Genomic DNA, 26,434 nt, shown 5'->3' with positions numbered 1-26,434 from the left:
TGACCACACGTACAAGTCGTAAAAACATGAAGTGAAACTACTCAAGACCTCAAACCGCCAAACAATGCGTTAGAGCTCAAAACAACCGATCGGGTCGTTATAATATTAATGAATAGTAATGGATAATAATATTAAATAATGTGACAAATCAATAAAAGATCCATATGAAAATGTGGTAATATAATATATTAGATAAGGTAATACTAAAATTAGGAAAAATAATTAAAAATCCAGTATTAGAAATGGAAGGGAAGACTACTTGAACTTGAGATTAGAAAGTTTTTAAAATTATGATGAGAACGCTCAAACTATGGAGAACCACGAAATTGAAGCTTACTAGATAAAGAAAAATAAAATTTGATAATAAATTAAAAATTTTAAAATACTAATCTCGTTAATTTTACTAGCAAAAAGTCAAATTGTACCTTAAAACTCAAAGCAAAAAAAGTTTAATTGCATGTCATAAAAAATAATAATTATAATATAACTTAATATATTTGAAACATAATAATCAAATAACTTATGTATTAATATTTTAGACCAATTCAAAATTAAAATTAAAATTAAAATATGATATTATTTTGATTATAAGTAAAACATTAATGTAAAAATTAATTACTATTTCATAGTAGGGAAGTGAATGCATATAGAGGAAAATAAAGCTAGTGTGAGGATATTTACAGTTTGAATTAATTTAAAAATAAATAAATAAAATAATTAATAATGTTATTGATAGATTTAAATAATAAAAGAATTCCGAGTAAGAGGATATATGCATAAAAATATACTAAATTGTAAGTATTAAAAATTATATTTATCGTTGATTATTAAAAGGGTAATAAGTAATGAATAATACAAATATTTATCGTTGATTATTAAAAGGGTAATAAGTAATGAATAATACAATAACTATAAGCAAAAAAATAAAAAGAAAAAAAATTGTGTAAAAATATAGAAGAATAGACATATTTGACGAAAAATAAAGTGGTAACAAGAATTTTATTAATATAATATGATCGAATCTGCTCTAACAAAATAGAACACAACATGAAATGTTCAATATTGTTTGATATTTATAGCGAAAACGAAAGGCAAGTACTAAAATTAATGGATTAAATTGTTATTAATATAAAAAAAGAATATATATTATCCACTGCGAGATTTGAAAAATAATTTCATCTTCTGCTTTTTAATTAATTTTAATAATTATATATAATTTTTATCTAAAAGATTTATATTTAAAGTTATTTACGCATAATTCAAATAACTCAAAATCATAATTTAATATAATTTGTGTCAGCCATACACGTGTTAGCTCAAAAGATGTCGGGTGTCCTACTCTGTTCTCCCATAACTTTTTGCGGACTTCAAAACTTTTATTAAATCCACCTAATAAATATAATTCTTGCCTCACTAGGTCAACAGTCCAATTGTCGCCGGAGAAAATTGAGAAAGCTATAATACAAAAATGGCAGCGATCGCCGTTGGTGACATCATCCCCGATGGAACTGTATCTTACTTCGACGAGCAAGATCAGATGCAGAGCGTTTCCGTACACTCACTTGCTCAGGGCAAGAAGGTCATTCTCTTCGCCGTTCCCGGAGCTTTCACTCCCACTTGCAGGTCCTATTTTCATTTCTTCATTTTGTTTGGAATTTCTAATGGAAGAATGGAACTTTCGAGAAAAATAGTCTGATATTTGGAATGTGAAATGTTTATATATGCAGCACGAAGCATGTGCCTGGGTTTATTGAACAGGCTGACGAGTTGAAATCTAAAGGCGTGGACGAAATTCTCTGCATTAGCGGTATGTTTCTTCTCCTCAATTATCATCTGTGATGTAGAGTTTTATTTCTTTGATTTTGCTTCACCAAGAGGATTTCTTTGGTCTTTCTATGATTTGTACTGACTTTGTTTCAATTTACGTGACACAAGAAGGAAACCATTCTATATTTAAAAATAACTTTAACTTTAAAATTCTCTTTTTATCCTTAATTAGATTATTTATATCCAAACAAATGTCCATTTCTTTCTTTGGACCATAAGTTTCAAATTTTTTATTCTTTCTTGAAATCCATACTTGTTTCTATGCTTGCAAACTCGTCTTTACTGTTATTACCAAAATTGTGTCTTTGTTCAGAAAATTTCAGTGTATCCAGCACAGGCCCCAACTGTAATTATAAAGTTTTTAGGTGTATTGTTAGTTCAGAATATTTCATCCGGTATCCTTTTTTGAACTGGTATTTTAATTTTGTTTACTTTTAAAAAAATCTTATAGGTATACTGGTATAGACTCACGTTCTTCCCTTCTTCTTCCTCCTCCTCCTATGTCGAGATTTTTTTTTGAGAAGGTAACAAATTTTATAATAAAGATAAAGTAGTTTTTAGCACAAAAATTGTGCTAAGAGTAAAACATAGTTACAAGACCCCACAAAAAGAACAAAAACAAGGGCTCCTTTACACCAAAAGTGAAACAAAAATATATTGCTCAGAATTTGCTCTATCTTCAAAGCATATTGAGTTTCTTTCCTTCCATATTATCCACCAAATACATGCTGGAATCTTGGTCCACCATCTCTCTGCCTCAGTATAATTCCTGGATCATTCCAACATGCTGGCACTTCCCTAGTTGTCTAGGGAATTGTCCAATTCAATCCACAAGTTGTTGGTTACTTTGCAGTGCAGAAACAGGTAGTTGTTTGTATCAACCTCTTTTTCACACAAATAACATTTAGAGAACTCTTCACTAGACAATCATGTGTTAGAATAACCTCTTTGACCACAAGCCAGCAGAAACATGCCACTTTAAATGGAATTTTCACCTTCCAAATGTGCTTCCATTGCCAGGACCCAATGTGCTGTTGCCCAGAACTGTTAGAAATTGCTAGAAATTGTCAAGTACAGCAAGTTCAATTCTACAACCATTTTGAGTTCAAATAGGTTGTATTTAATGTTTAAATATTAAACTGTTCTAGTAGTACCATAGAATCCCTTGGCTCCACGTTTTCATGCCAAACAAAAAGTATTTTATTGACCAAAATAATTTTATAATTTTTACTTAGAATGGATTAATTTAGTGGTACATGGAGAAAAATGATGAAATGCAAATTAGGAAAAAATATAAAGGATAATACCTTAAATGGAAGACTAAGTATGCTACGTTGAAAATAGTATTTTATTGTGGTATTGAATACGTTTAGTTGCTTGTTTATACTCCCTCTGTCCTAATTTACGTAGCACCGTTCGGATTTCGAGAGTCAACTTTTTGACTTTGAACGTGAATATGGACATAAATTTTTTAACTTTTTTGAAATAAAATTTATACATTTGAAAATTACGTAACAACAACAACAAAAAACCCAGTGTAATCCCACAAGTGGTGTTTGAGGAGGGTAGTGTGTACGCACACCTTACTCCTACCTTCAAGAAGGCAGGGAGGCTGTTTCCGGAAGACCCTCGGTTTAGGATAGGTAAAAGGAAGGGCGGCAACAACAAGCATACCAATTAGAAAACCGAAACAAAAATACAAAACTAAATACATTTGGTACTGCAATCAGAAAGCCGACACGAAAGCGATAACAAGTAATCACAGAAGTCAAGGGATACGAGAATACTAAATCACGTAATAAAGCTACTGTTACCGACAAGGACAATGCTCGGCTACCTGTCCTAACCCTCTACCTTAATTTTCAACATCCACACCTTCCTACTATCCATGGTCATGTCTTCAGTAAGCTGGAGCAATGCCATATCTTGCCTAATCACCTTCCCAATACTTATTCGGCCTGCCTCTACCTCTCCTTAAGCCCTCCAGGGCCAACCTCTCACGCCTCCTCACCGGTGCATCTGTGCCTCTCCTCTTCACATGCCCGAACCATCTAAGTCTCGCCTCCCGCATCTTGTTCTCCACAGGGGCCACGCCCACCTTTTTCCTAATAACTTTATTTCTAATTCTATCTAACCTGGTATGTTCGCACATCCATCTCAACATTCTCATTTTAGCCACCTTCATCTTTTGGACATGGGAGTTCATGACTGGCCAACACTTCGCCCCATACAACATAGTCGGTCTGACTACCGCTCTGTAAAACTTACCTTTAAGTTTTGGTGGCACATTCTTATCACAAAAAACACCGGAAGCGAGTCTCCATTTCATCCACCCCGCCCCAATACGATGTGTAATATTCTCGTCGATCTCTCCATTCTCTTGTATAACTGACCCAAGGTATTTAAAACTCTCTCTCCTAGGCATGACTTGCGAATCAAGCCTCACGTCTTCGTCCACTACCTGAGTTGCACCACTGAACTTACACTCCAAGTATTCTATCTTGGTCCTGTTCAACTTGAAACCTTTAGACTCCAGGGTCTGTCTTCAAACCTCTAACCTCTCGTTAACACCGCCTCACATCTCATCAATCAGCAAATAACATGTACCATGACACCTCCCCTTGTATGTGGTGCGTCAATGCGTCGATCGCTAAGGCAAAAAGAAATGGACTGAGGGTTGACCCCTGGTGTAACCCCATCATAACTGGGAAGTGTTCCGAGTCCCCTCCCACGGTCCTCACTCGGGTCTTAGCTCCATTATACATGTCTTAATAGCCCTAATATATGCAACAAGAACACCTCTAGCCTCCAAATATCTCCACCGAACCTCCCTTGGTACTTTATCGTAAGCGTTCTCTAAGTCGATGAATACCATATGTAAATCCCTCTTCCTTTCCCTATCCTGCTCCATCAGCCTCCTAACAAGATGAATAGCTTTCGTAGTTGAACGTCCCGGCATAAATCCGAACTGATTTTCAGAAATAGTCACAATCCTCCTCAACCTCAGCTCTACCACTCTCTCCCAAGCTTTCATAGTATGGCTCCGTGTTGTCAAAGGCGCGCTTAAAGCGCACTTAAGCCCTGAAGCGAGGCTCAAAACATGTTGAGCGCTTCGCCTCGCTTTGGTTCTAAAGCATACTTTTTCTTGCCGATGAGTGTAATCTTGAAAAGGTGACACTAAACAACTGATATTTCATTTTATTGTAATTATTTTTCAATTTTTTTTTCTATATGTGTGTTATTCATGCTTATAATTATTGGTCTTGGACTACATATATATATATATATATATTCTTTTTTTTTACTTTTTCTCCCGTTGCCCCTTTTTTCATTAAATCCCACGCTTTATTTGCGCTTTGCGCTTAAAGCCCCAATAGACCTTAGAGCTTTTTTGCGCTTTTCGCCTTTGATAACACTGGTATGGCTTAGTAACTTGCTGCCCCGGTAGTTGTTGCAACTTTGGATATCACCTTTGTTCTTATACAGCGAGACCATCCTACTCCATCTCCATTTTTCGGCCATTTTCTTCATCCTAAAAATGACGGTAAATAACCCAGTAAGCCACTCCAAGCCCGCCCTACCCACGCTCTTCCAAAATTTCACCGAGATCTCGTTTGGACCGGTTGCTCTCCCCCTTGCTCATCTGACACATAGCCCTTTCAATCTCCTAGACTCTTATACCCCTACAAGTCCCTTAGCTCAATGCTCCTATCCCCCTCTTTGTTCAAACGTTTATGGAAGTAAGTCTGCCATCTTTGTCGAATACGTGCCTCATCCAACAAAACTCTGCCTTCCTCGTCCTTGATGCACTACACTTGGTCCAGGTCACGGGTTTTCCTTTCTTGCACCTTGGCTAGCCTGTACAACTTTTTATCCCTTCCTTTGCCTCCAAGTTCTTTATATAGGTGTTCAAACGCGGCCGTCTTGGTTGCAGTAACTGCTAACTTTGCTTCCTTCTTAGCTATCTTATACCCCTCCTTGTTCGTCCTCTTCACCTCCTAGTCCACGCTCTCTAGAAGCTTCAGATATGCCGCTTTCTTGGCTTCTATTTTGCCTTGAACCTCAGTAATCCACCATCAATCCCCTTTGCGGCCACTAGAGGAGCCCTTCGAGACCCCCTAATACCTCTCCAGCAGCCTCCCTAATGTAATTCGTAGTCGCGGTCCACATACCACTCACATCTCCGCTACTCCTCTATGCTTTCGTAAATCTAGATCGGGAAGAATTGGGGGAAGAAGGGCACACAGGGAATGAATGGGAAGATCGAAAAGTTGGAAGAAGAAAGGACTTTTTGGTTAGACGCGTGGAATTGGCTAAGCATTTTATTCGAACAAATATAGAGCCAGAATGGATGGTTTTGTGTCTATTACCAGTTCTTCCTCCTGAGTTGAGACCGATCATTCAGATAGATGGGGGTAAACTAATGAGCTCAGATATTAATGAACTCTATAGAAGAGTTATCTATCGGAACAATACCCTTACTGATCTATTAACAACAAGTAGATCTACGCCAGAAGAATTAGTAATGTGTCAGGAGAAATTAGTACAAGAAGTCGTGGATACACTACTTGATAATGGAATCCGGGGACAACCAATAAGGGACAGTCATAATAAAGTTTACAAGTCATTTTCTGATGTAATTGAAGGCAAAATGGGAAGATTTCGTGAGACTCTGCTTGGCAAACCAATAAGGGACGGTCATAATAAAGTTTACAAGTCATTTTCTGATGTAATTGAAGGCAAAGAGGGAAGATTTCGTGAGACTGCTTGGCAAACGAGTCGATTATTCAGGACGTTCTGTCATTGTCGTAGGTCCTTCACTTTCATTACATCGACGTGGATTGCCTCGTGAAATAGCAATAGAACTTTTCCAAACATTTGTAATTCGTGGTCTAATTAGTGTGTTCTGTCTTTAGTCAAAGTTCCTTGAAAACTATGTATAAAGCATTGAAATTCACAATAATTAACAATTCAAATTATTTATAAGACACCTGAAAAAATTGCATTGAAAGAATGTCTCAAAATTTGAATGATAACACATAAGTTGGGACAAAGGGAGTAATAGTTAATATTCTGTTTTGGTCTTATTTTTAATTCTACTATATAATAAGGAGTAAGCTATCATGAAGTCAACATGCTAGCATGCCGATTGGGGCTTTTTTGCTATTTTGCATTTTTTACTTTAATACTTCCGCTTCTGGTTAGCATGAACTATTGAGGCTTTTTGTTAAGTTGACATGTGGGAGTTGTGGGTCCATAAATTTGTAAGCCAATTCTCTTTCCGTCCACCAAATATCCTCGAAATTAAATGTAAGAAAAATCCTTCAACTACATGCCATTTGTTATCAGTGGTAATACTGAGTAGCACAGGCAACTTCCAATGAAGTTCTTGAAGAAGATACTTCTATTTTATTTTTTTTACGAAATTTTAAGAGTAATGTTTTACATTAAAGATAACAGAGTGATCAATTAACAAAATCACAAAACACAAATCTTACAAAGACAAATATTTGCACACTTTTAAGTTGACATGTATCTATCTGCAAACACTCAAATTCTTACAATGAATGTCATATAGTGTCTCATGCATTTAGAAAGTGCTATCTTATTTGACCTTTTTGAGGTTTATGTTTTGCTATTTGTTTATTAATCACTCTGGAATCTCTAATGTAAAACATTACTCTTAAAACTATGTAAAGGAAAAAAAAAAAAAAATGAAAACCCATGCTTCAAAAACTTCATCGGAAGTTGTCTGTGCTAATTAGTATTGATATTGATACCACGTGGCATGTAGTTAAAAATTATCAAGGTTATTTCTTACTTTTAACTTTAGAGGGCATTTGGTGGACCGAAAAGATAATGGAGTTAGTATTGATCTCTAGCCCCCACATATTTATTTAACAAACAGCCTTGATAATTCATGTTAACCGGAAGTGAAAGCATTAAAGTTGAGAAATACAAAATTTCATAAAAGTCCAGTAGGCAAGCTTGCATGTGCCTCCTGCTAGCTTACTTACTCTTATTGTGTAGTAGAGAACATGTAACTTCAAGAACACAAAAGTCACTTAGCTATAGAACCCCCTTATAGTTTGAGTTTTTGGTTCTTTTGCAGAAAACTTAAATATCTTTTGGGAATATTCACGTGATTATAGGGAAAATACAATCAATCTCTTCAATCTTAAATTAGTTGGAGTCCACAATATGAAATCTCAAAAGATAATTAAAGTTGAATATTGTGGTGGAGTTTCAAAATTACTTAAAATAAGACTAACCAGAACCATTTGGTATAAAATTTTCTGAATTGTATAAATCACCTCATCTAAAATTTAATTTAAACAGATAGAAATGGGATACTTTTGTTTGTTTCTTATATAAACATGCAAGGTGTCCCTCATGTGTGGGTCTAAATCTTTTCATGGCCAAGCTCGTGAAATATTTTTAGCTTATGGATGGACTTGATATCACAGAACCTCGGTCTACTCTAGCATTGTATTGAATTGTGTGAATTAGCTCATTTAAAAGTTTAAGCTATTTGACATGGAACATATTTGTATATTTTAGTTCTCCAACAATTTTAAAGATAAAATGAAACCTCGCTAATTCTCCCAATCCTTTGAAAAACCCTTTTGTTTGTAAGGAAAAGGGTACATCCAATCACCTATAGGAAAACTGTCATAGGTACAATCGAATGAAAATGTTTTTTCTCATGGCTTTTCTTCCTTATCCTTCATTTACTATGACAGCTTGTGATATTTTTATCCCTCTCAGGGTGCTCGAACATTTTTTTTGTCTTATGGGGTCAATGTAACCCCCCTAGCCCTAAATCCGCAATTCTGCATTCTAAGGAACCCAACAGTGGCTTTTCCTACTTTTAGACCTGAACACCCAACCTAATGGTTGAAGGTGGACGATCCTTGTAACTAGGTTGTCACCCCTTTTCCTGCTGAAGCATATTGGAGCTTCACATGGTTGGTGTCGGATTTGATTGCAAAACTATGCAAAATCACTGCAGATCTAATAGTAGCTTCTCAATTCTTAGGTGATCTGTTCATGTACTTGACTTTCATAAGTTACAAAACTGCCCTCGCGTCCTTGCCTGCTGTGCCAACATCATGCTTCTTCTCTTCTCACCTTTTTCCTTTTACCTGATCTTAATATGGAGTTCTACCAAATTTCCACGCTTCATTTTTTGCATAATTTAAAGGAAGAAAATCACAATTCATTAGAAGGTTCAGAAGTAGGGACAATTTTGTTCTCACAGTTTATTTTGTTCTCAGCTGATAATTGTCCTCAATCCATAAGTAACGAGGGGTAAAGAGTGTAGGTATAGATAGCCAGCAAATATCAGGATCACTGAACTGGCTTGTGGAGATAAAAAATGGGCCAATTAGGACAGTAAGATTAGCAGGTCTTGGTATGTGAGTGCATCGTTATCAGCAAAAATTGATCATATCTTTAGTGCAAGTACCACTTTTTCCAGTGATTATATTTTATCCATGTTGTGGTGTCTGAATAATATGGCAGAGTGGCGCTTTCTTGCTGCTGGTTCAAGCTGACGTTCAACAGGTGGAAACTAATAGGGAAAAGAGGTGGATTGCAAATTTTTAAACATAAAACTAAGTGGTAGCAGGTTTATTAGCCTCTGCTAAGAGCCAATGATTTCTTCTGGTGAACAGAATATAACTAAAGCACCCATTAGAAAGAATGCAGCACGATAGTCATCTCTGCTGACCTTCATGTGCATCTGTTTCTCTATTATGCTTGGTTTATTGTTATGGAAGTTGTTACATGTTTGCTTCCTGCTGCAGTTAATGACCCCTTTGTGATGAGGGCCTGGGCAAAAACATACCCGGATAACAAACATGTAAAATTCCTTGCCGACGGAGCTGGAAAATACACTCATGCTCTCGGGCTTGAGCTAGACCTGTCTGAAAAGGGGCTTGGTGTTCGATCTCGAAGGTATGCTCTTTTGGTTGAGGACCTCAAGGTGAAGGCGGCTAACATTGAATCTGGAGGGGAGTTCACTGTCTCCGGTGCTGATGAAATCCTCAAGGCTCTTTAAGGTTCACCACTGCCTTCCGTGTGTTTTTGGCTGTATTTACCGAGCGTCTGGAATGTATGCCAATAATATTATTGAAATATAAGTACTCGGTTCTGTTCCACAATATCACAGTTTGTATGAAGAATGCTTTAATATAGTAATAAAAAACTTCTTGCTGCTCGGATTACTTGCTCCACTGTGTGTTGGAGGCAATTAAATCCGCAATGTAACAAATTGGTCCAAGGTTGAGGTGGAAACATGTTAATACATGTGTACACCCAAATATTTCGAAATAATATCCTAAAAATGTGGAATATCCTAAAAAGAGTATGCCATATATTAGATGCAAAGGAGGAACTTTCGATAATATTGATGCTACCTTCATTTATCACTGATATTCAGAATTGTCAGTGCACAGCCTTGCTGCTGGAAATGTCACACTCGGGTGTACCCGATAAATTTTTGCCTCCTTCCCGTGTTATCTATATTGCCACAGTATTTTCAATTAACTTGCAATACTGAGTAATATCATCTGTAGGCTGTTGCTTCTCGATTTTCAAGATGCGAATGATGCATTTGTGATAAAGATGTGGGCAAACAATAAGCTAGAGAAAAGTGATGTGATGTTCTTTGCTGATGATTCTGCAAAATACAGGAGAGAACTGGAGCTGGAGTTTGATGCAGTTTGTCTAAACTTTTAAAATCAGCTTATTTTGATATGTGTTATTTTCAAAAGTACTTTTCAAAAAAGAATTTTTAGTGAGAAACATTTTGTGTTTGACTAATCTATATTATTATATTTACTATACTAAAAATGGGAAGACTCTAAGTTGTAAAGTTGATTTACTAAAATATTCATAAAAAAATTAGACGACATTTTTACCCCTCATCTAAATACTACTCATATAATAAATTTGTACTAAATAATAAATTTACATTCCAATAAATAATAAATATATCAATTAAATTTGAAGTCATTGGCTTGAAAGTTCCATGTATCTGCCAAGCACTTATTTTCTTTCTTGAAATTGGAATTACTTTCATCTTCCAGTAATTATTACTATGTCTATTCATTAATGTTTTGAAAACTCTTTCATTTTCAAACAATATTGTCTCAAAATTAGCCGAAGAGTTGTAACAGAACTGGGTAATTAAAGAGATGTGGTATTGGTGACCATTTTGCCATTTATTTTGTAAAGATAAAAAGAAAATAATTTAATAAAGTTAACAGAAAAGTGATAAAATCCAAAGAAAGAGAAACATTCAGATGAGTTCAAGTGGCCAACCTTTAATAGGACAATTTTTTAATAAGACCTTTGATTTTCTTAGGATGTGTGTCAAAGTGCAATAGTGAAACTGAAACTTTTTATAAATTAAACAAGCTAAATGTGGAGAATTATTTCGTCGGCCAGTTGTTGCAGGATGTCAGTTACGTAAATTGTTTTAATTGTTATTTACAAATCTTTTCACATTTCATTCTTTGTTGTTGTTCCTTTCAGCTTGCACTGTAATATTCTTTTTGCACAATCTTGACATTTTTTGCTGCAATCTATAGAAGTGCACAACTAAAAGTTCCTATTTCTCTTGTTTCTGTCACAAATTCCCTTTTCAGGTACTTTTCCCAGCATTATCTGTAGTACATCACAGGTAAATATATTCTTTTCTTATTAGACAAGTTCATTTTCTACTACTGCCTTCTATGTAGGGAGTTGTATTTATTGGGTGACATGTAATACAATATTAACGTTCTACAAATATCATTGGACTTACTTGCCAATCTCGCAGTCAAAAGTTCGACCTTATTGAATACTATTAGTCTATTGAGGGAAAAAACAAGATGTGCTGATAATTTTTAAAAGTAAAGCTACAAGAGTTTCACAAAGACAATACTTACAGGGTTTCTTTTTTCTTTTTCTTTGAGAACTTGAACGTTAAAGTGTCTAAAATGAAATTACCCGAAAGCAGAACATTTAGATTACTTTTGCGAAAAGTCTTGACATTTTATTACAAAGAAGGATATCAAAATTTATCCAAAAAGTTATAAATAATATAGGGGAAAAATTTATACTCTGGATGGCTGCTGCTAAATTTGTTATCTTCTTCCGCTTTCAATAAAATATTTCCAAATAACGAAGAAAATTAGTTCATCACACCTACCTACTGTTATACTAATTGATATGGACACACGTGCAACGTACGTGTTTAGAAACTAGTTATTATAAAAGCACGAATAATTTATACTAAATATTAAACGACAATAATATCCTCGAAATATTAACCGACTTTTATGCTCTTAAAATTTTTAAGGATTTCTTTTAATATATAAGTCCATATTGGATAAAAGGGTAAAATTAAGAATTTGTCTCATACTTGGACTTTAAAATCTTCACCACAAGACGCGGTTACCATACCTAATTTGTGACTGATTCTAATTAAACCCGAACGCGAATCTCTATCAATAAAAACCTTTTGCTTATAGAGTCTCAATTTTAATAGAAAATAATCGTGGATTTACATGTGATCTGCAATTCTGCATAATTGTTGTTTGATATTATGCGCTTTTGCAAGAGATACATGTGAACATTGATCTAGCAAATCCACTGCACAATTTTCATCTTATATATATATATATATATATATATATATATATATATATATATATATATATATATATATATATATACTATTTTCTTACTTGAAGTTTCAGTAGTTGGAATTTGGCTTTTGTTGGATGTTTTATTTATTGTTGATGCTTTTTTCAGTTCATCGTTGTGCCCTTGAGATTAAATTTTTAATTCGCTTATTTCTCACCTTTTCCTTCTCATAAATTTGATGCAAAAGTTTTAGATGCTAGAAAGAAATTCGAGAAATTCATAATAGGTCATACAAAATATATTGATGTCTGCTACAACTCTTGGTTTGATTGCACAAACATCAGCATCTAAGGTAATGAAGCAATCTTTGTCTTTGCGCATTTGGCAATTGTGTTATCATTGGTTACTATTTGGACGTTTCTTTGCTTTGTCTAATTGATCTATGGGCATGAGAATGTCCCTCTAAAAGAGGGATTCCTGGATAATCATATTGGATGCTAAAATATGCAAAAGATCCAAGTCTAAGGAAGGAGGTTTACCATGCCCAAAAATCGTGGTTCTTAAAGTTAATAATACAATGATAATTAATAAAATTCTTAATGTTTATTATTATTATTATTATTATTATTATTATTATTATTATTATTATTATTATTATTATTATTATTGTTGTTGTTGTTGTTGTTATTATTATTATTATTAAGTGATGCATTATGATCTTTTTAGGTAACGTGTGAAAATTGAAATAATTGATCGAGGGAGAATATTGAGAGAAAACAATTGTGAGATCCTTCGCGTGGGTTGTTTTGACAGTTCTTCCCCTTTATTCTTAATTAGATTGATTAGTTCTATAGTACATTAAAATAGCTATCTTATTTATTTTGTTTATACAATAATTTCAGTTTCAGAGTCGGCAACTGATCACGCCCAACTATGCCTCTTAAGAGGTCTAGCGGTCGTTGCAAATAAAATCTGATTTACAAGCCCGGAGTCGAATCTCACAGGGAAATAACGTGTTAATTACAACTAGCACGAATTCAAGTAATCAACCTTCAGAAATATTATAAAACAATTTGAGAGTTTACTAACTAAGATCAAAGTAATTAAAAATACAGTAATTTATAACTAACAAGGCAAATATTGTAGACAAGATTTAAAAAAGTCTAAGGTTATGATTTTCCCTATTGCCGGAATCTTCTCCGCTATGTTTCCTATAAATTTTCCTAAGTCCATAGCTGCATCCCCCATTTTTCCAACTCCCAGTAGCGCTCTCTCTCTCTCTCTCTCTCTCTCTCTCTCTCTCTCTCTCTCTCTCTCTCTCTCTCTCTCTCTCTCTCTCTCTCTCTCTCGAGTAACTACTACAATTTACTAGACGTATTCTCTCGAACTACGCTAGTTGACACTAATTTACCGCTCACGACGATCGCACCAAGGCTTCATTATCTCTAATCCCGCCTTTAAACCCTCTGTATCGATCTCTCAACTACGTTAGGAGTGGTGTTGTTCAACAACTGCCTAAATGTGCACTCTCTCTCGAGCAGTATACACACTAAATAGGCACAGTTAATTGAGAGCTCTTCAATTAACTACAATGAAAATATAGTTGAACAAGTAGAGAAAAATCAAAGGCAAATCTATATTAAACGCAGTAAAAAATCATCCTCCAATAGGTTCCATCAGACCTTAGATAAAAGAGTTTAGCTACTCATAAATACAACAACAATCAACATAATGTTTAAAGACATGAAACTACAAAGTAAAGAGATAAAGGAAGGGAAAACTCGTTTGATTCTTGCTCCACAGTGCTTGGCAGCCTATTTCTTCTCCAAAATCATGTTCAACCCTAGAATAACTCATTTGGGGAGTATTTATGCCAATCTCCCGGTCCAATTTTGGTTTTGGGTCTTTTAACCCGCGACTTTTAATTACCGTGCTATAGACCTCGCGAAGCCTGGTCTATAGCGCGGTCGACCTGGCTATAGACCTCGCGAAGCCTAGTCTATAGAGCGGTCTACCTGGCTATAGACCTCGCGAAGCCTAGTCTATAGAGCGGTCTACCTGGCTATAGACCTTGCAAAGCTTGATCTATAGCACAGTTTGGATACTTGATGCTTTTGTGCTCTTTTATTGTATTTTTGTCCTCTTTTTGTGAAATTTTCATTTGATGATTCCTTCCGATGTTCCTACACATAAAACAATACAATTTAGCTCAAATATCACACAATAACTCATTAGACCAACAAAATATAGGACGAGTAATGTGCTAAAAGTAAAGCATTTTGGCATCACATCACCACCCTACACTTAAACGTTGCTCGTCCTCGAGTCAACGACCAATTCCTAGAGCACTTTTATTTTCTTTTAGCACATCCGAAGCACACCATACCTATGACTATGGTTGATAGCAACAATTAAACTTTAGCATATGTCTTCGACACACATTTTCTTTACTTTATGCCATACTTCAAATCTTTATTCAACAAAAGGACAACATGTTTCTAACAATCCTAACCTCACAAACCGACTCAATATCACAATGCATTCATCGCTTGAACACTTAACATCATAGAGAAATCTAATAACATCATCTATCCCTTGTAAAATCATGTGCCCTCACAACAAGAGCAAGAGAGTAAGTTGAATCCACACATTCGAATCAAATGCTCAAATATATTTTAAGGATGCTCATATATCAAAGAAATTTCTCACTCTCACAAAGAAGTCACATGCATGCACAAAGTACCATAGGCTTGCCCATTATGTAAACCTCTACTAATGTAGGCTTGCTCGATTAAAATCAATTAGGACTTTTTATGGTTGTAATGTTGGCTTAAGGACATGTAGGATAAATTTAGGAATAGTGACTAACTCCTAAACACTTTAACACATCACATAATTAACTTTAAGCAAAAATGCTTCAATCCATTTCAATTTCACAAACATTATCACCCCTAAAAAATTTTCTCTTTATTTAAGCACCACATTAATTCATACACACTAGCAAGGACAAGATATGTTTATTTTCCTTTGCTACATATTTATTTTTTCTTTTCAACAATACTTTTTTTTCTACCCGTCCTGCTAGTGGTGTATTCCTTACAATACAAGTGCACCTTTCTTTCTTTCATTGGTTCCACTCAATAGCCACCTAAGTTTCATCCTTACTTCTTTTACTGCTCATTTTATAATTAAAGTACTTTAAGAGGTAAAATGATCAAAACAATGATAATTAAGAACAAAGGGGTATAGGTTTGTAATGTGGTTGCCAAATAAAAGTTTATAGGCTAAAAAGGGTTGACTAGGGATAATTTTTATTGTGGTAAGCACTAAGCTCAAAAAAATCAAAGAAAGCCTAATATCATTTTTCAAACCGAGCAAAACCTAAAATTTCGCTTCAACTCACATGCCGGGCAGGTTCTGGACTCTAATGCAATGACAGAGACTATACAATTTCTCACCACACATGGCATATGACTCACTAAGGAGCCACAAAATATTAAGCATCAAACACAAAGTGACATAAGCCAAGAAAATGAGATATAGGCGTCAATAAACATGTTATTACTCAACAAGGCATATCAAACATTTTCAAACCATAGGGAAGGTACTACACATGCTAGAGCCTAAATATCTATCAAATTAGTCAAAGGAGCCTAGCATTTCTCATTTTTTTTTTCTTTTATTCCCTAGATTCTATTCTAATCTAAAGACAAAACAAAAACTACTACCTGGTTCAACTACATCTCGTGGAAAAGAACCGATGCACAAAGAAAAATCACAAGGGATTATTACTATCTACAATAATAAAAAGACATATATATATATATATATATATATATATATATATATATATATATATATATATATATATATATATATATATATATATATATATATATATTTATTTATTTATGTGTGTGTGTGTTGACTTAAGTACCTCAAGAAAACTGCCTAAGAGATCAATCGTCGGGAAAAGTCCAGTTATTTTATTTTTATTTATTTATTATTTTTAAAAAATATTAAATAAGGGGAAATACGAAAATAAAATAAACATTAAACACACGAACTAATTACTTTATCTAATATTTACAAATGACAGAGAATACCTTCCACCCCACACTTAGATCATGCATTGTCCTCAATGCATATATAAAATCATAAACAACAAAACATGTAAGGTGGTTGGAAAAACTCCTTGATCAGACATCGTCCTCGCCCTCATCATCAAAGGCTCCATCTGCACCTGTCCAGTCCTCATCCTCTTCTCCCTCATCATCATCATCATCATCCTCGTCGGACTGCTCTAGCTCGACCTCAGAACATACTGGTGTGTTGATATACTCATCATCTGGGAGTCGCTTCCCATCGCCAAGCCTAACTAGCTGTTGCGCATGAGGATTTAGCGGATAACGCTCCTCCAAGGTGGTCCTCTCCTCAGTAGTGGCCGGCCTTCCCCCAATCCTGAGCTATAAATCCATCATCCCATATAGATGTGACATAAGGCTGTCATCTCGAGCATTGCACTCGACACCTGTCATTGTGGCCATGGCATTCTCCTCTTTCACCCGTATGTTTGTGATGTCCATTATTCTGAGGGGTGGAGGAATGGCTTTATCAAAATCACGCTTCTCCTCCACCTCCTCTTTGCACAGGTACTGAGTCAACATGTTGGCAAAGGACGATCTGTCAATGTGCTTGCTTTTTCTCACCTGGGACATCTGGTAGCGTATTAAGTGGCCCATATTCACTTTCTGGCCATTCATGAGGAAGTAAAACATGCATATCCTTTCACGGCTTATAAGAGTCTCATGATTGAATGGTAATAGTCGTGTGTTGATCAATTTCAGCCATACCTGAGCTTCCGACTTCATTTGTTTCTTTGGAAATTTCCTATGGCGTTGGGTCTTCTTGTCACGAACCCAAGCAGTCATAGAATTGACACCACAGAGAGTGTGTCTCAATTCCTGATATGGAGGACGTGTGATAAAGTTGTCCAAGGTTCCTGTGGAACATCCGGAGCTCCCAAAAAATTGCATATAGCTGTTGCCGAAAAATCGATCAACCTTCCTCTAATAAGCACCAGCTGCTCAGGATCATTCGGATCAAAACTGGCATAAAATTCCTGAACAAGGTTGACATTAATATCCCCGGTGTTTCTAAATACGTAGCTTAAGCCAAGGTCATAAATACCCTTCCAAATTGATTGGTACTTAGCTTGTAGGCGCCGCTCATGAATAGCTGACTTAAAATGTATATGTCTTGGCTGACAAAGCTTGTACCAATCCTTGGCAGATTGAGGTATGCTCTTCAGTCCAAATTCTCATTGTCCCTCAGGTTGTGGGCATGTGGCTGATATAGCTGCAACTGCTTGCAACCCTTCAACTTGTCTTGAAGTGGCCTCCTCACCTTTTCTCTTTTTCGGTGGAGGTCTGGAAGAAGCCTTGGCCTTAGTTTGAATAGTAGCCTTGCCCTTGCCTTTACCATCGTCTTTTTAGGAGGCATGCTCGTACCTACATAAGTGAACGTTCCTTAGTGATAAAGCAGATGAATCAATTCAAAACATGGTCTTGCGACCCCACACTTAAGAGTTCACTACATGATGTTCAACCATTTTGAGGCTACTCATACTTCACCTCTTTATTTTAGCATGCAAATAAAGCATTGGCAAAATGGTGTTTACCACAATTGTTATGCATGTAGCTGCTGTTGAGCCCAACTAAATTTGTAATTTGGAGTGGTGAAATGCAACTTAGCATAAGTATTATAATCCAGGAGACCAAAACTCCATTTGGGCAAAGAGTGCCTTTGAGGCATTTCGACAAACACTTAGCATGCGCTAGTGTTGTCAAAGTGGTTGTAGAGATGAGGGATTGCCTCATCCTCCCCAAATCGGCTTGGGGATTTCATGTTATCACCCTTGTACCCAACAACAATATCAATCCTATGGGGTTTATGGGATTAGGGAAAGCAAGCAATTTGATGCTATAAATACATACCCAAAATTAGAGGAATTTCATTTCTTAACTCAATTCAAATTTTTGATTGATGAAAGAGTTAGGAACATACCTTAGATGCTTAGGAGGATTGAAATGTTCCTCAATTGATGTCTCAAGTGAGTGAAAGAGTGGATGCAAATCGTCTTGAATGAAATTTGTGTGTGAGGGGAAGGGAAAAATGGACGGGTAGTGTAGTGTGTTTAGTGAGGTGTGTGTCTTTTTGTAGTGTTTTAATATAAAGAGGTTAGAAAAAAAAGTAGTATTTTAATATAAATAAGTTAGAAAACAAAGTAGTGATTTAATATAAAGAAGTTAGAAAACAAAGTAGTGTTTTAATATAAAGAGGTTAGAAAACAAAGTAGTATTTTAATATAAAGAAGTTAGAAAAATAAGCTTAAAAAATATTAAAACACGTTACCTGGCGAGGCGAACTACTTAGAGAGCTTACAAGCAGGAGACGCGAGCTCCTTAGCGAGCAGAAAAACAGGTGGCGCGAGGGTTGCCGCGAGGTGGACCTTGCTACAACCCATGCGATGTGAGGTCCATAGCGAGCTGGTGGTCTGGCTGGGCGAGGTTTGATGCGTGATATTGAAAAGCAAAGAAAACTGACCTTGCGATAACCTGCGCGACGCGAGGCAAAAATGAGCTCTGTCTCGCTATAACCCGCGCAATGTGAGGCTAACGCGAGGTACTGCTTAGCGAGCTGGTTCATTTGCGACGCATGGTTTAATGCTAGGTTTTGCTCACTGTATCCCTTGCGACACGAGTTTAATAGCATGCTTAAGACCTGGCGATGCGTGGTGTTTAGCGAGAAAGGGAGTGGTTTGTTGTGCTTAGGTTGGGCAAGCTCCCAAGCAAGCAATGGACAGTAGGTTTACAACAATGGACAATAGGTGATGTGGGGTGCGTGCATGGGGGCTGGCCATCTGAGTTTTTACAACGAAAATGGGAGATGGCCAGGCGAAACCAATAGCGAGCTAGAAACATGGTTGGCGAGGATTTCAGCGAGTAAAGGACCGTGCGAGGCGATCTCTAATGCGTGCTAAAAATCTGGCGACGCGAGATCCCAGCGAGAAACTTACCTGGCGAGGCAAGCTCCTTAGCGAGCTGCGAAGCTGGCGGCATGAGGCATAACGCGAGGTCCTTTCCTGGCTATACGAAGTCTGCTGCCAGATTTTACTCGCTGTTTCCCTTGCGACTCGAGGCTGCCACGATATTGGTCTCGCTATAACCCTCGCTGGGCGAGCTCTATAGTGCGCTGAAGACTGGGCGACGCGAGCTGAAAATCACGTTGGGCAGCAGGCGATGCAAGCTATGCCGCGTGGTGAAATGTTTGCAATGCGAGGTTTGCTTCCAGGTGCACTGTGCATTAAACTGGGTGACGCGAGGTACGCAACGTTGTTTGGAGCGTACGCATGTAATTTTTATTTTGTTTTGTGAACGACTCCTCGCGCCATGACTTTCCATCATGCTCCATTACCTGTTCAGATACCAAGATTTAGCTAAAAACTTGTTAGTGCAAAAAAAAAAAAACGAAAATTTATAGTTAAGCTAAAATAAACTACGAATTGGGTTGTCTCCTAACGAGCGCCTGATTTAATGTCGTGGCATGACGCATGCAATCAAACTTAAGGTTCACTCAACAATTGAGGCTCCTTCAAATGAATCACCGATACAACATTTTCCTCATCCATGCTAAGGTAATGTTTCAACCTTTGCCCATTAACTCTAAACCTGTTCGTTCCATCCTCAGATTCAATTTCTACAGCTCCACTTCAGAGTACTTGCACCACTCTAAATGGTCTCGACCATCTAGATTTTAGCTTACCTGGAAATAGTTTCAATCTTGAATTATACAACAACACGACATCTCCGGGTTTGAAAATCCTCTCTTGAATATGCTTGTCGTGCATGATCTTCATCCTTTCCTTGTACAACCTGGTGCTTTCAAAAGCATGGTAACAGAACTCATCGAGTTCATGAAGTTCTGTGACTCTACTCGTACCAGCGGCCTCTATGTCAAGATTTAATTGCCTTAATGCCCAAAAATCTCTATGCTCTAGCTCCACCAGTAAGTGACACACCTTTCCGAACACCAATTAGTACGGTGACATACCAATCGGAGTTTTGAATGAAGTGTGGTAGGCCCATAGTGCATCATCCAATTTTTTCGCCCAATCAGTCCGAGTAGCATTTACAGTTTTGGTCAAAACACTCTTGATTTCTCGGTTTGACACCTCAACTTGACCACTTTTTTGTGGGTGATACGGAGTGGCAACCTTATGGCGTACGCCATATTTTTCCAGCAACTTTGCGAAGGCTCGGTTGCAGAAGTGAGTTCCTCCATCACTAATGATCGCTCTTGGAGTTCCAAATAGGGTGAAGATATTTTTTCTTAGAAAACTAATAACTCCCTTTGCATCATTTGTTGGGAGTGCTACAGCTTCTACCCATTTCGAGACAAAGTCCACTGCTACTAGTATATACTTGTTGTTGTATAAGCTAACAAATGGTCCCATAAAGTCGATTCCCCATACATCAAATACTTCCACTTCTTGGATTGGTTCATGGGCATCTCATGTCAACGGGAAATATTCCTCGTCCTTTGACACTCATCACAAATCTTTACCCAAATGTGTGCATCTTTAAACAACGTCGGCCAATAGAAGCCCGACTCCAAAACTTTAGCAGTTGTCCTTACTCCTCCGAAATGACCTCCATAAGGCAAAGCATGACATGCCTGCAAACTAGAAGTCTATCTCGGGAATACATCTCCGGATCATGTTATCAATACAAATCCGAAACAAATATGGTTCATCCCAGAAATAGATGCGATAATCACGAAAGAACTTTTTTTCTGCACAGAAGACAATTCATAAAGAACAATATTGCTTGCCATGTTGTTTGCAATGTCGGCATACCGTGGCACTTCCTCAAGTCTCGTGGCTAACAGTTGTTCCTCCGGGAAAGTCTTCATGATCTCTTCCACCTAAACCTTCATTTCAGCTCTTTTAAGCCTGTACAAGTGATCAGCAACTTGGTTTTTCGTTCCTTTTTGGTCACGAATTTTCAAGTCAAACTCTTGCAGCAGTAGAACCTATCGAATCAGGCACGACTTTGCTTCCTTTTTATCAATTAGGTACCTGAGAGCAGCATGGTCAGTATAAACAATTACCTTCGAGCCTATCAAGTAGTACCGGAATTTGTCAAATGTGAACAACACTGCTAGCATCTTTTTTTCTGTCACTATGTAATTCAATTGGGCGCCATTCAATGTTCTACTTGCATAGTAGATTGTATGCATGATTTTATATTTTCTCTGTCCAAGTACTGTTCCCACGACATGGTCACTTGCATCACACATCAACTCAAATGGTTGCTCCCAGTCAGGTACAACTATGATAGGTGCAGACACTAGACTCTTCTTTAATCCTTCGGAAGCTATCCTACAGTCATCAGAAAACACAAAAGAGTGATTGTTTTCAATCAATTTACACAAAGGATTAGCAATCTTGGAAAAATCTTTTATAAACCGCTTGTAAAATCCGGCATGACCAAGGAAATGTCTTATTGCCTTGACGAAAATGGGTAGTGGCAGCTTCTCTATTACATCAATCTTGGCACGGTCCACCTCAATGCCCTTACTTGACACTAGGTGTCCCAAGACTATACCTTCCTGTACCATAAAATGGCATTTTCCCAGTTCAACACCAAATTAGTCTCCATACATCTTCGCAACACTCTTTACAGATTTCTAAGGCAATTATCAAAAGAATTTCCCACCACTGAGAAATCATCCATGAAAACCTCCATTATATCCTCAACTATATCTGTGAAGATGGCCATCATGCACCTTTGGAATGTGGCGGGTGCATTGCATAGACCAAAAGATATTCTCCGAAAAGCGTAAATGCCATATGGACAGGTGAATGGCGTTTTATCTCTATCCTCCGGGGCAATAGATATATGGTTGTACCCTGAGTATCCATCCAAGAAGGAAAAATGGGACCTTCATTCCAATCTATCTAGCATCTGATCAATGAACGGCAAGGGGAAATGATCATTTCGGGTGGCCTTGTTCAATCTTCTGTAGTCCATGCAAATTCGCCATCCCGTGACTATTCTTGTTGAGATTAATTCATTGTTCTCATTTTGCACAACAATCATCCCACCTTTCTTTGGCACACATGGAACTGGGCTAACCTAGTTGCTATCTGAGATGGGAAAAATAATTTTCGCATCTAACCACTTGATCACTTCCTTCTTTATAACTTCCTTCATGTTAGGGATCAACCTTCTTTTATGTTATCTTGAAGGTTTGTGCCCATCTTCCAGTAGAAGTTTATGCATGCAGAAGGCCGGGCTGATACCCTTAATGTCTGAAATGGTCCAACCAATTGCATTCTTGCACTCTTTCAACACCTGCAAAAGTTGTTTTACCTGCACATCTATATAACCAGATAAGATAAAAACATGCAAAGTTGAATTAGGTCCCAAGAAAGCATACCTGAGGTGAGATGGTAGCGGTTTCAGCTCCAATTGTGGTGGTGCTTTGATCGATGGCTTGGCTGGAGGGTTCTTTCTTTCTTCCGAGTGTAAAGGCTCGAATTCGAGCTCTCTTTTTCAGTACCCTTGCCCTTGAAGAAACAACACCCATTCCGCCAAGTCCTCACCATTTACTTCTTCTAAGTTCATAAGGCAGGCTGTTAGATGGTCTTTTGCATTAAGTGCCTCATCATCTTCCTCTATGATTACATCCACCGTGTCTAACAAAGAGCAATTTGCAAACTCACTGGGTCACTGCATAGACTTTTGCACATTAAATGTTATTTCTTCATTATTCAGCCTCATCTTCAGCTCCCCCATTTCACAATCAATCAGAGCTCTCCCTGTGGCCAAGAATGGCCTTCCCAAAATTATAGGAATCTCCTCATCAACCTTACAGTCCAGAATGATAAAATTTGCTGGAAACACGAATTTTTCAAGCTGCACAAGTACATCGTCAAGTATACCTGATGGCCTTTTCACCGTTCGGTCAGCTAGTTGCAGTAACACGGATGTAGGCCTTGCTCTTCCAATGCCTAACTTTTTATATATAGACAATGGCATCCGATTTATACTTGCTCCCAAATCACACAATGCTTTGGCAAATGCATAGCTATCTATGGTGCATGGAATTGTGAAGCTTCGAGGGTCGGATAACTTCTCAGCTATAGGTCTTGACACAACAGCACTACAAGTCTGTTTCAATGTGATAGTTTCCAAGTCTTGGAAGTCGAACTTGCGAGACATCAAGTCCTTCATCATTTTTGCATAACCGGGCATCTCCCTCAAATCATCAATTAGAGGAATGTTTACCTGAATTTGCTTCAGCATTTCCATGAATTTTTTGTACTGTTCATCCTTCTGATATTTGGCCAAGCTCTGCGGGAAGGGTGCTGGAGGTCGCTTCTTTTCTTTGGCTTGAGTTAGATCCTGCTCAGGCACTTTTTCTGAAAACCTTCTCTTGCATTTTCTCAGTCTCTTCCGCAACTTCTTTTTCCTTGTTTATTTCCATGTGGGCTGGTTGCATTCTTACTTATGTTAGCCCGGTTGACTCATCTAACTCAATTGGCACTGACACAAGTGTTTCAGTTGACCGGCTCTCACGAGCAATTTCTTGCTTTAAATCAAGATCTCTACCATTTCTCAAGCTCACCGCCATAAGCGGCTTTAGGCCCTGCTCTTTTGGATTGACATGTGTGTCCGCAGGTAACGTCCCTTGAGGACGATTATTAAGGGACATGGATAATTTCCCTAGTTGAATCTCAATGCCCTTGATAGCCGAATCATGTGACAATACCTTTTCTTGCATTTGGTGGACCTTTTCTTTCATTTTCCTGCTGGCCCCAATGAGTTGTTGCAACATTCCTTTAATTTTTGATAACCCATCATCCTGCCTCACTATCTGCCGTTGTTGAGGTTGTTGATAAGTTAGCTGCTGAATTTGCTGGTTGTATCCTTGTTGCCTTTGGTAAGGTACACTACTTGACCCTATGGTCACATAACTCTAGGATTTTTGGTATTATTGTACTGTTGTTGTGCCGGTCTATACTGCTGATTTTGCTGCCCCCAATTCTGACCATCTTGTCTCTGTCCTCCATAGTTGCACACATAGTTCATGTTCTCTTAATAGTTCTGGTTGTCACTTTCACCACTCCACGAACACACGTATGGTTGGTTAATGCATGGTGTACATAATCCCTCATTAGTCATGTCAACTATGTGTACCTGCTTTTGGCCTGATTCATCAATCTTCTTGGTGAGGATACTCATTTGCGTCATCAGAGTGGCCATATTTTCGGCTATGGAATTGTTCGGGTCCAATGCTACTGAGTGAACTATAGGGGGTGATTGTGGAATCTCTTGTCATCCATCCCGAGTTTTGAGCCATTTTATCTAGCAGGACCTTACACTCTCTAAATGACTTGCTTAAAAATGCTCCACCTGCTGAAGCATCAACATTGGCCTTCAAGTTGTCCGCTAATCCCATGTAAAACCGTTGTCCCAACATCTGATCTGGAATGCCATGATGTGGACACTTAACAAGCATACCTTTGAATCTCTCCCACATTTCTTGTAATGTTTCAGCTGGTTTCTGCCTGAAGCTCAATATCTCATCAACCTGCTTGGCAGTCTTATTGGGTGGGTAGAACTTATTCAAAAACTGCTTGACTAATTCCTCCCAAGTTGTGATGGAATTTATGGGGAGCGAATTAAGCCATTTTTGGCTTCTCCTGTCACTGAGAATGGAAACAACAACAATCTTATTGCTTCCGTGTCACATTTGGTTGCCTTTGCGTGACACAAATCGACAGAAAATTTTTCAGATGCTGCTGTGGATCTTCAATATAAGACCCGGAGAACAGTCCCTTATTTTGCAGCAGATGTAGCATGTTGTTTGTGATTTGAAATGATTCCTCTTGTATCCGAGGGACTGCAATTGCAGTTGCCAAATTTTCAGCAGTGGGTTGTGCCCAATCATACAAAGCTGCTTCACGCACAAGAGGTGCCACACCTTGATTTTTTGGGTCATTCACATTGTTTCGATTGTTTTGATTATCCAAAGCATCGTCCATGTCTGGTTCAATTTGTTCTCTTGGATGATGATGTTGTTTGTCTTTCTTGTTTGCATGATTTAATGCCTTGAAAGTTTTTTCAAGATCCGGTAATGCTTCAAATAATTTACCAGTTCTTGAAGAGTTTCTAGGCATATACCTATAACACACAAGACCACAAACATTAGAATTTCAATGTAATGAATAAAAATGAAGAAAATTGACTAAACTAAGAATCCTAACAATTCTTATATCTGTAATTAGTAACACTGTTGCTTCCCCGGTAACGACGCCAAAATTTGATCACCCCCAACTATGCCTCCTAAGAGGTCTAGCGGTCGTTGCAAATATAATCCGGTTTACAAGTTCGGAGTCAAATCCCATAGAGAAATAACGTGTTAATTACAACTAGCATGAATTCAAGTAATCAACCTTCAGAAATATTATAAAACAATTCGAGAGTTTACTAAATAAGATCAAAATAATTATAATGTAGTAATTTATAACTAACAAGGCAAATATTGTACACAAGATTTGGAAAAGTCTAAGGTTATAATTTTTTCTATTGTCGGAATCTTCTCCGCTACGTTTCCTATAAATTCGCCTAAATATTTTCTACCGATCGTGAATACTTTAAGTGTCGTAGCTCTCTCTCGAGTAACTACTACAATTTACTAGACGTATTCTCTCGAACTACGTTAGCTGACACTAATTTACCGCTCACGACGATCGCACCAAGGCTTCGTTATCTCTATTCTTGCCTTTGAACCCTCCGTATCGATCTCTCAACTACGTTAGGAGTGATTTTGTTCAACAACTACTTAAATGTGCACTATCTCTCGAGCAATATACACACTAAATAGGCACAATTAATTGAGA

General features: G+C 37.3%; 2 protein-coding genes and 1 non-coding gene across 3 annotated transcripts; 2 read left to right on the top strand and 1 right to left on the bottom strand.

Annotated features, from left to right (window-relative positions):
• The first annotated feature begins 1,386 nt into the window (after window positions 1-1,386).
• On the top strand, window positions 1,387-10,052 carry LOC107830577 (peroxiredoxin-2B). Its single transcript, XM_016658188.2, has 3 exons — window positions 1,387-1,623; window positions 1,728-1,807; window positions 9,636-10,052. Exons 1-3 carry the CDS (start codon window positions 1,469-1,471, stop codon window positions 9,887-9,889), a joined length of 489 nt encoding a protein of 162 aa, XP_016513674.1. The 5' UTR covers window positions 1,387-1,468; the 3' UTR covers window positions 9,890-10,052.
• A 13,203-nt stretch (window positions 10,053-23,255) lies between these two features.
• On the bottom strand, window positions 23,256-23,765 carry LOC107830575 (uncharacterized). The gene has a single exon (XM_016658187.2). The coding sequence runs from the start codon at window positions 23,763-23,765 to the stop codon at window positions 23,256-23,258; it is 510 nt and encodes a 169-aa protein (XP_016513673.2).
• Window positions 23,766-25,021: 1,256 nt separating this feature from the next.
• LOC142164407 (small nucleolar RNA R71) lies at window positions 25,022-25,128 on the top strand. Its single transcript, XR_012695178.1, has one exon. It is a non-coding gene; the product is annotated as a small nucleolar RNA R71 (small nucleolar RNA).
• The last annotated feature ends 1,306 nt before the right edge of the window (window positions 25,129-26,434 follow it).

The sequence above is a fragment of the Nicotiana tabacum genome, chromosome 9 (genome assembly GCF_000715075.1).
Source record: "Nicotiana tabacum cultivar K326 chromosome 9, ASM71507v2, whole genome shotgun sequence".
NCBI lineage: Eukaryota > Viridiplantae > Streptophyta > Magnoliopsida > Solanales > Solanaceae > Nicotiana > Nicotiana tabacum.
This window is presented reverse-complemented; position numbering and strand designations above follow the sequence as displayed.

Coding starts and splice junctions, on each gene's coding strand:
- LOC107830577 (XM_016658188.2), top strand. CDS start 1,469: ATGGCAGCGATCGCCGTTGGTGACATCATCCCCGATGGAACTGTATCT. Junction 1,624..1,727: donor GCTTTCACTCCCACTTGCAG/GTCCTATTTTCA, acceptor TTATATATGCAG/CACGAAGCATGTGCCTGGGT. Junction 1,808..9,635: donor CGAAATTCTCTGCATTAGCG/GTATGTTTCTTC, acceptor TTCCTGCTGCAG/TTAATGACCCCTTTGTGATG.
- LOC107830575 (XM_016658187.2), bottom strand. CDS start 23,765: ATGATGAAGGACTTGATGTCTCGCAAGTTCGACTTCCAAGACTTGGAA.